Genomic DNA, 15,662 nt, shown 5'->3' with positions numbered 1-15,662 from the left:
GAGAGCGAACGAGGAAGTGAGAGAGCGAGCGGGGCAGAGAGAGGGGGCTGGGGGCAAAGAGAGAGGAGAGGGCCAGAACGGGAGGGGTGAGACTGAGAAAGAGAGACAGTTACATCTGGGATATAACCCCGGGGTTCTGGGTTTAAAGGCAAAATTACACATTCTCCGACCGTGTTACAGGCTATGATTTAATCCAGGAATTCCGGAATTTTCTTTTTGTATGGAATTACAGATCCCCGGGAGTGAGTTACAGGCTGGAAACTAATCCAGAGGTTCATGCGATCTGTTTTTTATATAACCCCCTGGATGATATTTTACCTTTTATTCCACTCCGCGGTTTGCTTTTCTAGATATAAACAGTGCATTTCCGATTAGATTCCAGGTTGTAACTCAGTCCTTGGGGACCTGTTATTCTAAATATGAACGACCTGAACTTCAAACTAGATTCTGTGTAGTAACCCACTCCCGGGGATCTGTTATATATCTAAAGACTCCGAACCCCTGGATCAGATCTCACGCTGTAGATCGCTCCAGGGGATTTGTTGTTCTATGTATAAACCCTGAACCTATGAATTAGATTCCAGGCCCTTGACTCACTCTTGGGGAATCATTTATTCTATATATAAACACTTCAAACCCCTGAATCCGATTCCTGTAACTCAATCCTGGGATTGGTTAATTCCATACATACATCTTCTGAACCCCGGAATTTTACTCCAGGCATTCCCTGGGATCTATTTTTTGATATATACAGTGTCTATAAAAAGTGTTCACCCCTTTTTGGTTTGGAAGTTTTTGAGTTTTATTGTTTTACAACATTGAATCACAGCGGATTTAATTTGGCTTTTTTGACACGGATCACAGAAAAAGTCTCTTTCATACCAAAGTGAAAATAGATCTGTACAAAGTGATCTAAGGTAATTGCAAATATAAACCACAAAATAATTGATTGCATAAGTTTTCACTCCCTTTAATATGGCACACCAAATCATCACTGGTGCAGCCAATTGGTTTTAGGAGTCACATAATTAGTTAAAGCCAAATGGCCGACTTGTGCTCTTTTGTTTTATGGTCTTAAATGGAAATCTGTTTTTGGAGACCTGTGTGCAGTCAAGGTGTTTCAATTGATTGTAGTAAAAATACACCTGTATCTGGCAGGTCCAACTGCTGGTGAGTCAGTATCCTGGCAAAAACTACACCATGAGGACAAAAGAACACTCCAAGCAACTCCACAAAAAGGTTATTGAAAAACACAAGTGTGTGGATTAGACTCCAATCTGTAATTTACTCCCAGGATTCTGTTATTTTATATAGAAACCCTCAAACCCTCTGGATTGGATCCCAATCCCGGGGATCTGCTACTTCAGCTACAAGTCCCACGTTATAACCTGATCTTTCTGTCTCTTGCAGAATTTGGACTTGCAGGGAGAGCTGGGACTCTGATCCTCACTGATCTGGTGGGCAATGGCGTCTGTGTGTAAAGGACTGTGAGGCAAGGGGAGCGCTGGTTGAGCTGGTGGGAGCTGGAAGCAAGTCCTGCACGGTGGCTGTGTGGAGGGCCATGTCCGGTGCGGCAGGGTGGCCGCCGGGCAGGAGGGGGAGGCGGTCAGACGCGCCTCGTCCTGACCATCACCTGTATGAGTCCTACCATCGGGTCAGCCAGCAGTTTCCACTGCTGGTGCTGCTTCTACTCGTCATCAGTACGGCTTCTATTGCCCTGATCATCCTCTTCTTCAGCCGAGGACTGGTATGTTCCTCTGTGAGACCCGCAGCCTCCCATCCTGATCTCTGCTCCTATCCCACTAACCACCTCTCCACCACCACCCTCCCTTTTGACTTGTGTTACTCCACAATCAGCTTGGAAGAAGGGGTTTAAGCCCACCTTGATCGTAGGAATGCCAGGATTTCAGGAGGGATCTCAGAAGTGTGATTCCTGGGAATGGAGAGAAAGAGCCCAGTCTTTCCTAATCACTCATCATCTTCATCAATCTTCTCTACATCCTCTCCAGCTTAAACGTATCCTTCCTCTAGCTGGGTGACCATGTCTTGTACAGCAGTACCATAACAACCCAGCACCTGTACTCAGTGCCCCGACCGATGAAGTGAAGGTCAGTGTGCCAGATGCCTTCTTCACCATCCTGTCTATCTGTGTCATCACTTTTAAGGAACCTTGTACCGGTATCCATAGTCTCTCATCTCCCCTCTTCAATTGGCCAGAAGATACAAAACCCTGAAAGCATATACCACCAGGCTCAAGGACAGCTTCTACACCACTGTTATAAGACTAATAGTTTCCTCGTATGATAGGTTGGACACTTGAACTCAGAATCTACCTTGTTATGACCTTATTGTCTACACATGCATCGCATGCTCTCTGTACTGTAACACTTAACTCTGCACTCTGTTATTATTTTACTGGGTACTACCTTAATGCACTATGCAAAGAATTCTATGCAGACAGTTTTTTGCTGTATCTTGGTATATAACAGATAGAACATAGAATGCTACAGAGCAGTACATGCCTCTCAGCCCACAATATTGTGCAGACCTTTTAACGAACTCCAAGATCAATTTATCCCTTCCCTTCTAATTGGCCCTCCATTTTCCTTTCATTCATGTACCTATCTTCAATAGCGCTAATGCATCTGCCTCTGCCAATAATTCTGGCAAAGCGTTCCACATACCCACTCTCTGTGTGAAGAACTTACTACTGACATCCCTGCTGTACTTTGCTCTACCCATTTCCACTGTCTGGCTATCTGCTCTATCTGCAGCTTTTATCATCTTGTACATCTCTGTCAAGTCGCCTCTCATTCTCCTTTGCTCCAAAGAGAAAAGCCCTGGCTTGCTCACCCTATCTTCATAAGACATGCCCTATAGTCCGGTCAGCATCCTGGTAAATTTCCTCTAGACCCATTCTGAAGCTTTCCCATCCTTCCAATAATGAGGCGACCTGATCTGAACATAATATTTCACATCTGCTGCAACATTAACTCAAGGCTCTTGAACTTAATCCTCTAACTAATGAAGGCCGATACACTATATGCCTTCTTAACAACTCTGTCAACTTTAAACTGAGATACACCAGAAAAACTAAAGTAAATTGGAAACTTTTCACTGTATCTCAGTACACATGACAGTAAGAAACCAGTTTATAGAACAAGGGAAGATACACAAACCAGTCCTCATGAAGGGATCAGAAGTGGAGAGAGTGAGCAATTTCAAGTTCCTGGGTGTCAGCATCTCTGAGGACCTAACCTAGATGCAACATATTGATGCAGCTATAAAGAAGGCAAGACAGGGGCTGTATTTCAATAGCTTAATCTGATTTGTCACCTAAAAGACTCAAAATCTTCTACAGATGTACTGTAGAGGGCATTCTGACTGACTGCATAATAGTCTGGCATGTGGGGGTGGGGGGGGTGGTTACTGCACAGGATCAAAGTAAGTTTCAGAACGTTGTAAAATTAGTCAGCTCCATCAAGGGTACTAGTCTCCGTAGTATCCAAAATATCTTCGAGGAGCGGTGCCTCAGGAAGGCAGCGTCCATCATTGAGGGCACCCACCACCCAAGACATGTCTCTTCTCATTGTTAGCACAGGAAAAACGTACACAAGCCTGAAGGCACACACTCAGCAATTCAGGAACAGCTTCTTCCCCCTTTGCCATCCATTATCTAAACCCATGAACAGTATCTCTCTGTTTTAAAAATTCATTTCTGTTTTTCCCACTACTTATTTTAACTTAACTTTTTATATATATATATATATATACTTACATTTTCTACTGCTGCCGCAAAGTTAGCAAGTTTCATGACATATACTGGAGATATGAAACCTGATTCTGGTTCTGATACTAATTTACCAGTACAGCACAGGAAGAGGCCCTGTAATGTGCCTAACTGATTTAACTAATAATTAACTAACTAACTAAACTAGACATGTCAGTCCATGGCCTCCTCTACTTCTGTGATGAGGTCACTCTCAGGTTGGGGAAACAACACCTTATATTCCATTTGGGTAGCCTCCAACCTGTTGGGCATCATCGATTCCTTGAACTTCCAGTAATTGCACCCCCACTCTCCTTCACCATTCCCCATTCCCATTTCCTTCTGTCAACTTATCTCCTTACCTGACCATCACCTCCCTCTGGTCCTTCTCCCCTTTCTCCTTCTCCCATAGCCTTCTGTGCTCTCCTACCAGATTTCCCCGTCTCCAACCCTTTCTGTCTTTCACCAGTTGACTTCCTGGCTCTTTACTTCTCCCCTCGCCCTCTCCCGGCTTCACCTATCACCTATCACCTATCACCTATCACCTTTGTGCTTCTTCCTCTGCTCCCCCCACCCCCAGCATCTTACTCTCACTCCTCATCTGTTTACCAGCCCTGAAGAAGGGTCTCAGCCCGAAACGTCAACTACTTGCTCTTTTCCATAGAGGCTGCCTGGTCTGCTGAGTTCCTCCAGCATTTTGTGTGTGTTGTCATGGTCTTTCCAGCATCCGCAGATTTTCTCTTGTTTGTAACTAAACGGATCTCTTCTGCCATCTCCATATACCCCTCAACTCTCTGCACATTCATGGCATATTTAGGAGCCCCTTGAATACCTCTGTTGTGTCAGTCTCCGTCATCCAGACACCCACCACTCCCTGTTTAAAAAAAAAAATAACCTGCCCTGCCCTGCACTTCTGCTTGGAACGTATCCTCACCCCCCCATTTTAAATGCATGTCCTCTGGGATGAGATATTTCCACCCTGGGTAAAAGGGTGTCCGCTCTGTCTGTTCCTCTTGTGGTTTTATAAAACTTCTGTCAGGTGGGGAGGGTGGCGAGAAACCCCAGGGAGGGGATAGAAGGGACAGGACTGACTCCCATCACCTCCTCTCTTGGGCAGGAGGTCTCGGAGAATGTGGCTTTCTTCGCCACTGTCGTCGTGGCTCTCGGAGTCTTCCTGTGCACACTGGGCCTGGCTTACGTGGACCTGGTGTTCAGCAGGGGCATGAAGGCCCTATCGCTGCTGATCTGGGCCTGTCTAGTCGCTATGGGTTACGTCTTCATCTTCGAAGGGCCCGTCGTCAATGCCTGGGATCAGGTAAGAGCCGGGGGACAGGATGGTAGGGAATGGATGGTAAAGGGGAGCAGGTGTCAGGTCTGCGCATGTATCACCTGCCACATCCTCTGCCTCACCATTTATTCTGCATATTCACCCTCTCCCCCTTTCCTTTACCCCGCCTTCCCCATCCGCCAAACCCCTCTTCCTCTCCTCGTCCACCACTCCATCTCCGCATCGCCCTTCCCCCTTCTTCCCATCACCCTCCCAATTAGCCACTCACTGCCCCTTCCCTCTCCATCTCATTTCCTCTTTCCCTGCCTGACTCCTTTTCCCGTTCCATCTCCGTTATGCTCCTTTCTCCTTCTCCCTTTCCCTTTCCACTATCCCTTTCCCTCACCCCGTGTCCGACCCTGTCCCTGGGAGTGTGTGACGGGACGGTGTGGAGGGAGCCTCACCCTGTGTCTGACCCTGTCCCTGGGAGTGTGTGACGGGACGGTGCGGAGGAAGCCTCACCCTGTGTCTGACCCTGTCCCTGGGAGTGTGTGACGGGACGGTGTGGAGGGAACCTCACCCTGTGTCCGACCCTGTCCCTCGGAGTGTGTGACGGGACGGTGTGGAGGGAATCTCACCCTGTGTCTGACCCTGTCTCTGGGAGTGTGTGACGGGACGGTGTGGAGGGAGCCTCACTGTGTCTGACCCTGTCCCTGGGAGTGTGTGACGGGACGGTGTGGAGGGAGCCTCACCCTGTGTCCGACCCTGTCCCTGGTAGTGTATCAGGACAGTGTGGAGGGAGTCTCACCGTGTGTCTGACCCTGTCCCTGGGAGTGTATCAGGACAGTGTGGAGGGAGTCTCACCCTGTGTCCGACCCTGTCCCTGGGAGTGTGTGACGGGACGGTGTGGAGGGAGCCTCATCCTGTGTCTCACCCTGTCCGTGGGAGTGTGTGATGGACGGTGTGGAGGGAGCTTCACTGTGTCCGACCCTGTCCCTGGGGGTGTGTGACGGGACGGTGTGGAGGGAGCCTCACCCTGTGTCCGACCCTGTCCCTGGGAGTGTGTGACGGGACGGTGTGGAGGGAGCCTCACCCTGTGTCCGACCCTGTCCCTGGGAGTGTGTGACGGGACGGTGTGGAGGGAGTCTCACCCTGTGTCTGACCCTGTCCCTGGGAGTGTGTGACGGGACGGTGTGGGGGGAGTCTCACCCTGTGTCTGACCCTGTCCCTGGGAGTGTGTGACGGGACGGTGTGGAGGGAGTCTCACCCTGTGTCCGACCCTGTCCCTGGGAGTGTGTGACGGGACGGTGTGGAGGGAGTCTCACCCTGTGTCCGACCCTGTCCCTGGGAGTGTGTGACGGGACGGTGTGGAGGGAGCCTCACCCTGTGTCTCACCCTGTCCGTGGGAGTGTGTGATGGACGGTGTGGAGGGAGCCTCACTGTGTCCGACCCTGTCCCTGGGGGTGTGTGACGGGACGGTGTGGAGGGAGCCTCACCCTGTGTCCGACCCTGTCCCTGGGAGTGTGTGACGGGACGGTGTGGGGGGAGTCTCACCCTGTGTCCGACCCTGTCCCTGGGAGTGTGTGACGGGACGGTGTGGAGGGAGTCTCACCCTGTGTCCGACCCTGTCCCTGGGAGTGTGTGACGGGACGGTGTGGAGGGAGCCTCACCCTGTGTCCGACCCTGTCCCTGGGGGTGTGTGACGGGACGGTGTGGAGGGAGCCTCACCCTGTGTCCGACCCTGTCCCTGGGGGTGTGTGACGGGACGGTGTGGAGGGAGTCGCACCCTGTGTCTGACTCTGTCCCCGGGGGAGTGTGTGACGGGACGGTGTGGAGGGAGTCGCACCCTGTGTCTGACTCTGTCCCCGGGGGACTGTGTGACGGGACGGTGTGGAGGGAGCCTCACCCTGTGTCCGACCCTGTCCCCGGGAGTGTGTGACGGGACGGTGTGGAGGGAGTCTCACCCTGTGTCCGACCCTGTCCCCGGGGGTGTGTGACGGGACGGTGTGGAGGGAGTCTCACCCTGTGTCCGACCCTGTCCCTGGGGGTGTGTGACGGGACGGTGTGGAGGGAGTCTCACCCTGTGTCTGACCCTGTCCCTGGGAGTGTGTGACGGGACGGTGTGGAGGGAGCCTCACGCTGTGTCTGACCCTGTCCCTGGGAGTGTGTGACGGGACGGTGTGGAGGGAGTCTCACCCTGTGTCCGACCCTGTCCCTGGGAGTGTGTGACGGGACGGTGTGGAGGGAGCCTCACCCTGTGTCTGACCCTGTCCCTGGGAGTGTATCAGGACGGTGTGGAGGGAGCCTCACCCTGTGTCTGACCCCGTCCCCATGTGTTTGATCACCACAGGTTTACTTTTTCCTCTTCATCACCTTCACGGTCTACACCATGCTGCCCCTGTCCGTGATGGAGGCAGCCATCGCCAGCATCCTCAGCTCCGTCTCGCACATCGTGGTGCTGAGCGTGTACCTCCCCCTGACGTGGCCTACCCAGGCACTGCTGCCTCACCAGGTAATGGCTACAGGAGAGGGGAGGCAGGATGGGAGTGAGTGGAGGAGTGCGGGCAGAAGGCAATCGAGATTGTTTCAACAGTTTGCAGGGAAGGATCAGCGTCTGCCATTGGGGGAGGAGGGTGTAATTCACTCTGCAAAAGGGAGCGACGTGTACCTCTGAACCTCTCAGTGACTGAACCTCTCTTCCTTCCTATTTCCCTACCACACCTCCTCCACTGTCCTTTCTGTCCCTTCACATCTCCCCCTCCCACTCATAACCACACCCTCTCTGCACATCTCTCACTCTCCCCTTCATCCTCTCTCTCCCACACCATCCCTCACCCCTCACCCTCCACCTTCCTCGTTCCTTCCTCCCCTAATCCCCCAACTCTCTCCTTCGCCTCCCTTTCACCTTCCCTCCTTCTTTGCCTTTCCCCTATCCTACCTTCTCTCTTCGCTTTGCTCCCCTCCACCTCTCACCTCCTCTATCTTCCCTCTCCTTCCTCTCCCCATTCCTTCTCTTCACTCTCAATCTTGTCTTCCTTACCCCTCACTTTTCCAACCCCCCATTACCCCCTCCACCCTCCCCTCTCCATTACCTCTCCACCCATCCCTATTTCCTCTTCCCCCTATCTCCCTGTTCCCCTTCTGTACCCTACCCCTCCATCTCCCTCCCTCTCTCCCATCTCTATCTCCTGTCTTTCTCTCTCTTCCCCTCGTTTCTTCTTATTTATTTCCTCCTCCCCCTCTCTCTTCTCTTACCTCCTCTACCCATCCCTGTCTTTCCTCCCTTTACCCCTTCCGCTCCCCCTCTCTCTCTCTGGCCCCCATTCCACCCCCTCACCCCGGATCAGCTGCTGGCCAATGCCGTGATCTTCCTGTGCGGAAACTTGGTGGGTGCCTACCAGAAGCTGCAGATGGAGCGAGCCCTGAGGAAAACTTTCAAGGACACGCTCAACTGTCTCAAGTCCCACGTGAAGCTCGAATCTCAGAAGAGGCAGCAGGTAGGTGTGGGTGTCAGTTGTCACGTGTCACTAATGGAGGCCAGCCGTCAGGTCCTAACTTTCGACTTCTTGGCCCTTAGTCTCCCTCCCCTTTCTTTCGACGTCATAATGAAGGCAAGGCGGTGGATGTTGTCTGCATGGACTTTAGCAAGGCCTTTAATAACGTCCCGCATGGGAAGTTGGCCAAGAAGGTTCAGTCGCTCAGTATTCAAGATGAGGTAGTAAACTTGATTAAACAGTGGCTTCGTAGGAGGAGCCAGAGAGCGGTACTAGAGTGGGAAACGAGATACCACCGCAAGTGGTCCATACGAGCTCGATTTCAACGTTTAAGGGAAGTTTTGACGGTGCGTGATGCTAGGATTATGGAGGGCTATGGTCCTGTTGCAGCTGAATGGCAGTGGGCGGTTTAACTGGTTCGGCATTTACTAGGTGGGCTGTCATTTTCTGTGACTATGTCCTGGGATCAATGCATTCTCCTAGGAATTGCCTTTATCCAGACAGGACTGGGGGGGGAGGTGGGGAAGGTGTATAGAATGAGGTGGCAGGAAGGGCAGAATGAGACAGAAATGAAGAGCAAGAACAGGACTGTGACAGATGTCGGGGGGGGGAGGGAGAGGAACAGAGAAAAAAAAAGAGAGAGACAGACACAGAAAGAGGAAAACAGAGGGAGAGGTAGAAGGTGGAGGGGGAGTACAGTCAGAGAGAAACAGCAAGAGGTACTGAAAGGCAGGAAGGGGCAGAAAGAGGGAAAACAACAGTGGGAGTGGAGGGCAGAGAAAAAGAGACAAAGAAAGGGAAGAATAGAGAGAAAATAAGACAGAAAGAGAGGCGTTAAGGCGACGAGGGCATGGGGAAAGTCAGAGGGGCAGACAGGGGACGTAATGGGGGAAGAGGAAGGGAGAAAGTAGGATGGGAATAGGGGATGGGTGGTTAGAGAGGCAGGCGGAGAGGCAGGAAAGAGAGAGTAAGAGGGTGGACAGACAGGGAGGAGGAGAGGCATAGGGGCAGAGAAAAGGGTTTGAGAGATAGAGGCAGAGAGAGGGAGAAAGTTAGACAGGAAGGGTGGCCAGACAGAATGGGAGATAGAGGCGGCAAGGAGGAAGAGATTTGGGGAAGGAGAATGAGGGAGAGAGAGGGGCAGAGAGAGAGATAATGTGTGTCGGAGACGGTGTGTGTGTGCAGTATTTGCACATACTCCTTGTTACCCTGTGGGTTTCCCCGAGGGCCTCTGGTTCCCTCCCACATCCCAGAGTTGGTAGGTTAATCAGCGACTCTGATTGCTCTCAATGGTTGATGAGGTGGGGTTTGGATACATGGGGCGAGTGGCCAGTAGGGGTGGGGCAGTGGGTGAATTGGTGGGACAGGGGTTGGATGTGGAAGACCACAGACTTCTGGTGTTGGGATGGAGGGAGGTTTGGTTGGACGACCAGAGGTTTGGTGGGGTGGGGGAAGATTTGGTGGGACGACCAGAGGCTTGGTGGGGTGGGGGAAGATTTGGTGGGACGACCAGAGGTTTGGTGGGGTGGGGGAAAATTTGGTGGGACGACCAGAGGTTTGTTGGGGAGAGTGAAGGTTTGGTGCCATGACCAGGGGTTTGGTGGGGTGGGGGAAGATTGGGCGGAACTGGGGTTGGACAGAAGATCAGTGGCCTTGGCTTCCCCCAGGATCACCTCCTCCTGTCAGTGCTGCCGGTCTACATCGCCCTGGAGATGAAGGCGGAGATCATGGAGCGTCTGAAGGGTCCCAAGGAGGGCCAGCCCCAGGTGGAGAGTGGTAACAACTTCCACAACCTCTACATCAAGCACCACAAGGATGTGAGGTACGGGGGTGGGGGTAGTGGTGTGGGATGGGGAAGGGAGGAGGAAGGGATGGTGGTAGGGAGGAGAAGATTTGGAGGGAATGGGGAGAGGGAAAGGGGCAAAGGCTGACAGACCCCAGAATCATCCTATGTGCACTCCCTCCAAAGACAGAAAGCGACCCTTCCTTACCCTTTGGGTCAGAAAGTGACTGTCATTGACTACTGGGACATGAGTAACTCCCCCGCCCCCCCCACCTTAATCCTCTAGTAACACCCCACCAACCTTCTGGGGCAGGAGGTAGCCCCTCTGGGACTGGGAGTGACCACTCCCAACCGGGACAGGGATGGACCTTTCACTACTCCACAGACCTTCTGGGACAGGGACAGATGCCCTGACCCTCTGGGAGGGAAAGTGACCACTCACTGGCTTTCTAGGACTTTCTAGGTCTTTTCTAAAGCTTTCTAAGCTTTCCGTCCGTGGACTCACTTTACACCGCACGCTGTCGGAGCAGTGCTGCCAGGATAATCAAGGACACGACCCACCCAGCCAACACACTTTTCGTCCCTCTTCCCTCCGGGAGAAGGCTCAGGAGTTTGAACACTCGTGCGGCCAGATTTGGGAACAGCTTCTTTCCAACTGTGATAAAACTGCTGAACGGATCCTGACCCGGATCTGGGCTGTACCCTCCAAATATCCGGACCTGCCTCTCGTTTTTTTTGCACTACCTTACTTCACATTTTTCTATTTTCTATTTATGATTTACACTTTAAAATTTTAATATTTACTAATTTTAGCTATTTTTAATATCTTTAATATTTGATATTTGTAATCCAGGGAGTGGGAAGCGCAGAACCAAATATCGCTATGATGATTGTACGTTCTAGTACCAACGGTTTGGCGACAATAAAGTATAAAGTATAAAAAAGCAACCTCTCACTTGGACAGGAAGTGACTTATCACTGACTCGAGGAATGGAGATGACTCCTCACTGGCCCTTGGGACAGAGAGAGGGACTCCCTCCCTACTGGAACAGGATGACTGGGACAGTCGGGGGGGGGATGAACCTACACTGACCCCAGTCCCTTGTTTCCACAGTATCCTATATGCAGACATCGTGGGCTTCACGCGACTGGCCAGCGAGTGCTCGCCCAAGGAACTGGTGCTGATGCTGAACGAGCTTTTCGGCAAGTTCGACCAGATCGCCAAGGTGAGGCCGTCAGCGCGGTGGTGATGGGGAGGGGAGGGGACCGAGCCCTGAAGCTTTGCCCATCCACTGAACCATCATGGTCCCCACTCCCTTCTCCCCGTTTCTCTCCCTCACCTCTCACAGTCCCCTCCACTCTGCTGGGATTTCCCTCACCTTTCTCTGGCACTGCCTTGTAAGTCTCGGCGTTCAACTCCACTCACTGCTTCACAAATTCATACAACACAGAAAAAGAGCCCCTGACCCAACTCATCCATGCCCCCCAGACATGCATCAGCTCCAATCCCAGTGGCACATAAACTCCTAACCCTTCCCCACCCCTGTGCCAGTCCAAATGTCTTATAATCATAATTGTACCCACATCTACCAGCTACTCTAGCAGCTCGTTCCACACACCCACCACCGTCTATGTGGAAAACTCACCCATCGGGTCTCTTTTAGAACTTTCCCTTCTCACCAACAGCAGTGTTTGACTCTAAATATCTGGTCATCTGCACAAACGGTGTTAATGTTCTTGCTGGGGAATTTAGTAATTTATTTTCTCTCTCCCCCTCTCCCCCTCTCCCCCACCCCTTTCCCCTTTTCTTTCTCTCCCTGTCCACTCTCTTTCTTTCTCTCTCTCCCCACTTCCTCTCTCTTTCTCTCTCCACCCTTCCTCTCTCACTCTCCTTTCCTCTCTCTCCTCACCTCTTCCCATTCCTTTCTCTCCTGTTCTCTCTCTCTTGCACCCTTTCTCACTCACACTCTTTCACTCTATCTTTTACTCTCTCAATCTCTCTCTGTCACACGTGCACTGTCACTCTTACTCTCCCTATCGCTCACTCACTCTTCTTCTCTCGATCTATCTTTCTCTCACTCTCTATCCCACTCACTCTCTCACACTCTTGCACCCTCTCTCTCACTCTCGTTCTCTGTTTTTCACTCTTACACTACCTTTTTCTCACTCTCTCACTCTGTCTATCTCTCCACTCTCCCCTCCCAGGACAATGAATGTATGAGAATTAAGATCCTGGGTGACTGTTACTACTGTGTCTCTGGGCTACCTGTCTCCCTCCCCACCCACGCCAAGAGCTGCGTCAGGATGGGGCTGGACATGTGCCGGGTGGTGAGGTGAGTCACCCTCCCTTCTCTTCAGGAGTCTGACCGACTCGGGGGTGGGGGAGTAGGAATGAGGGGGTTGTGGATGAGAAGAGTGAAAGGTGGGGATTGGTGGTGTCGGAGGTGGGAGGAAGGAGGAAAGATGGATAGAGGGAGGAATAGGAGTGGGTCAGTGAGGGAGAAGATAGGAAGGAGCAGGGGTGCAGTGCTAGCTGGGGCGCACCGGAGCGCGTCCCGCACATCTTTAAGAAAAAAGCCAAAATAAACAAGCTAGTAAATTAGGTGCCACCCAGGGTGATTTCAGTATCTCAGAAACTGCTGATCTCCTGGGATTTTTACACACAGCGGACTCTGGAGTTTACAAAGAATGGTGCCAAAAACAAACAAAAAAATCCAGTGAGTGGCTGTTCTGTGAGCGAACGCATCTTGTTGAATCCACTCGCTGGATTTTTTTTTGTTTTGCACCATTCTCTGTAAACTCCAGAGTCTGTTGTGCGTAAAAGTCCCAGGAGATCAGCAGTTTCTGAGATACTCAAATCACCCTGGGCGGCACCTAATTAACTAGCTTGTTTATTTCGACTTTTTTCTTCAAGGTGTGCAGGATGCGCTCCAGCTAGCACTGCACCCCTGGGGAGGAGGGGAGGGGAAAGAATTGTGGATGATAAAGGGGAGCAGGAGGGGAAGGAGTAGGAGGATGAAGGAAAGGGTGAGGGAGGAGGAAGGGGTTGAAGAACAAATGAGTGATGTAGGTGAGGGAGAGTTGGAGGGAGAGGGAGGAAGGGAAGCGATGAAGGACGAAGGAGTGAAGTGGGGTGAGGGAAAGAACTGGGGAGAGAGTTGGAAGGAGAGGGTGGGAGAGAGGGGAAGAGGAGAGATGGATGGAGGGAGGAGTAGGTCAGTGAGGGAGAAGAGAGGGCAGAGGGGAGTGGAAAAGATTGTGGATGAAGAAGGGGGCAGGAGTGGGAGAATGAAGGAAAGGGTGAGGGAGGGTTTGAGGAACAATGGAGTGAAGTAGGGTGAGGGAGAGTTGGAGGGAGAGGGAGAAAGAAGAGAAGGGATAAAGCATGATGGAGTGAAGTGGGGTGAGAGTTGGAAGGACAGGGTGGGAGAGGGAAGGGGAAGAGGGGAGGGGATGGAGGGAGTTAATTAGAGGGTGAGATATAGGGAGGTAGGGAGAGGAAAAGGTGAGGGGGAGGAGGGAGGAGGGGGGAAGGACACATTTGGCCCTCCTTACTCTGCTCCCAGCCCCAATGTCAGTGACAACCATCCTCTCTCCGGCCCTCCCCCCACAGGAAGCTGCGGGACGCCACGGGGGTGGACATTAACATGCGGGTTGGGGTCCACTCAGGGAACGTCCTGTGTGGGGTCATCGGCCTCCAGAAGTGGCAGTATGATGTCTGGTCACATGACGTCACCCTGGCCAATCACATGGAGTCAGGTGGCATCCCTGGGTAAGTCTCTCCAAGCATCTCTGCCCCTCCCTCCCTCCCCCTCCATTCTCCCCCTCCCTATCTCTCCCAACCCTCCCTTCCACACTCTCTCCCCCCACCACTTTATCCCAACTCTTTCTCCCTCCCTCTCCTAACCCTTTCTCTACTACACTCTCTGTCCCCCCATCTGCCCACCCTCACACTCTCTGCCCTTGTCACTCTTTTTCCCTCCCTCATTCCCTCTTTCTCTCCCTCCACTCTCTCCCCCCACACTTTCCCCCCCTCTCTTTGCCCCAGCCCCACACCTCCTTGAACCCCTCTTTATCCCACCCACAGCCGCGTCCACATCACTGCCTCCACGCTCGCCCACCTCGGAGGAGCGTTTGAGGTGGAGGAGGGGAACGGACATCTCCGGGACCCGTACCTGAAGGAGAGCAATGTGACCACCTACCTGGTCATCGACACCTGGGTAAGTGTGCGGCTGCAGGGGGTTGGGGGTGAGGGAGAGAGAGGCATGGGAAGCAGTTACGGAGGGGAGGGGAGGGGGTTGGTGAAAGACTGTGGGAGGGAGAGAGAGGTGGGGAATAAGGAAGGGGTGGGAGAGAGATTTGGGGGCTAGGAGAGTGGGGCTACGGAGGGGAGGGCCGTGTTGCGGGGAGCTGCTGAGGAAGGATGGGAGAGGAAAGATAGGAAAGGAAGGAAGAGGGGAGGCTGGGATTTTGGTATTGAGGAATTGTAATGAAATATGAGTTCTCCCTCTCTTTCTTTCTCATATCTCATTTCCACTTTCCCTCTCTCCCTCACCCTTCTCACTCCCCCCTCTCCTTCTCTCCCTCCATCCCTCTCCCCCACTCCCCTCCCTCTCCCACCCTCCCCTCTTTCTCTTCATCTCTCCATCTATCTCCCCACTCCCCTCCCTCCCTTCCTCTCTCCCACTCCATCTATCTCCCCACTCCCCTCCCTCCCTATCTCTTCCTCTCTCCCACTCCATCTATCTCCCCACTCCCCTCCCTCCCTATCTCTTTCTCTCTTCCCCTTCCTCCCTCACTGCCCCCTCCTCCTCCCTCTTTCCTTCTCCACCTCTCTCCCTCCTTAACACCTTTGCAATCTGTCTCCCTCCCTCTCTTTCCCTCCCTCCCTCCCTCTTTCACCCCCACCCCCAGTTCCAGGAAGAGCCTGGCAAGGAGTCCCTGACCCCAGACTGGGACGAGTGTGCCAAGATCCGTGCCTCTGTCCGGATGACCCGCTACCTGGAGTCGTGGGGAGCGGCCAAGCCCTTCGCCCACCTCCGGCACCGGGACAGCCTGCCGGTGGAGAGCCCGAGCATCAACCGCTTAATGAGGCAGGTGGGTTGTCTCACCACAGAGGAGAGGGGCCAGACCACGTTTGGAATATTGTGAGCAGTTTTGGGTCCCATAACTTGGAAAGGATGTGCTGGCACTGGAGAGGATCCAGGGGATGAATACGAGAATGATCCCAGAAACAGAAGGGTTAGCTGATGAGGAATGTTTGATGGCTCCGGGCCTGTATTTACTGGTATTGAGAAGAATGAGAAGAGTTTTCACTGAATCTTATCAAATATGGAAAGGCCTTACTAG

At 52.6% G+C, this 15,662-nt stretch overlaps 1 protein-coding gene across 3 annotated transcripts in view; it reads left to right on the top strand.

Annotated features, from left to right (window-relative positions):
- Positions 1-15,662, top strand: part of LOC134353258 (adenylate cyclase type 2-like) — a 52,498-nt gene that overhangs the window by 11,659 nt on the left and 25,177 nt on the right. For all 3 annotated transcript variants that reach the window (XM_063061288.1, XM_063061289.1, XM_063061290.1), the window contains 10 exons: positions 1,411-1,747; positions 4,887-5,084; positions 7,387-7,548; positions 8,384-8,533; positions 10,198-10,352; positions 11,428-11,539; positions 12,519-12,646; positions 13,927-14,085; positions 14,401-14,533; positions 15,228-15,410. In XM_063061288.1, the coding sequence (XP_062917358.1) occupies positions 1,562-1,747; positions 4,887-5,084; positions 7,387-7,548; positions 8,384-8,533; positions 10,198-10,352; positions 11,428-11,539; positions 12,519-12,646; positions 13,927-14,085; positions 14,401-14,533; positions 15,228-15,410 (1,566 nt within the window). In that variant the 5' untranslated portion in view covers positions 1,411-1,561. The remainder of the gene's footprint in view (positions 1-1,410; positions 1,748-4,886; positions 5,085-7,386; positions 7,549-8,383; positions 8,534-10,197; positions 10,353-11,427; positions 11,540-12,518; positions 12,647-13,926; positions 14,086-14,400; positions 14,534-15,227; positions 15,411-15,662) is intronic.

Source organism: Mobula hypostoma, chromosome 10, assembly GCF_963921235.1.
Source record: "Mobula hypostoma chromosome 10, sMobHyp1.1, whole genome shotgun sequence".
Taxonomy (NCBI): Eukaryota; Metazoa; Chordata; class Chondrichthyes; order Myliobatiformes; family Myliobatidae; genus Mobula; species Mobula hypostoma.
The sequence above is the reverse complement of the archived record's forward strand: the minus strand, read 5'-3'. Positions and strand labels throughout refer to the sequence as shown.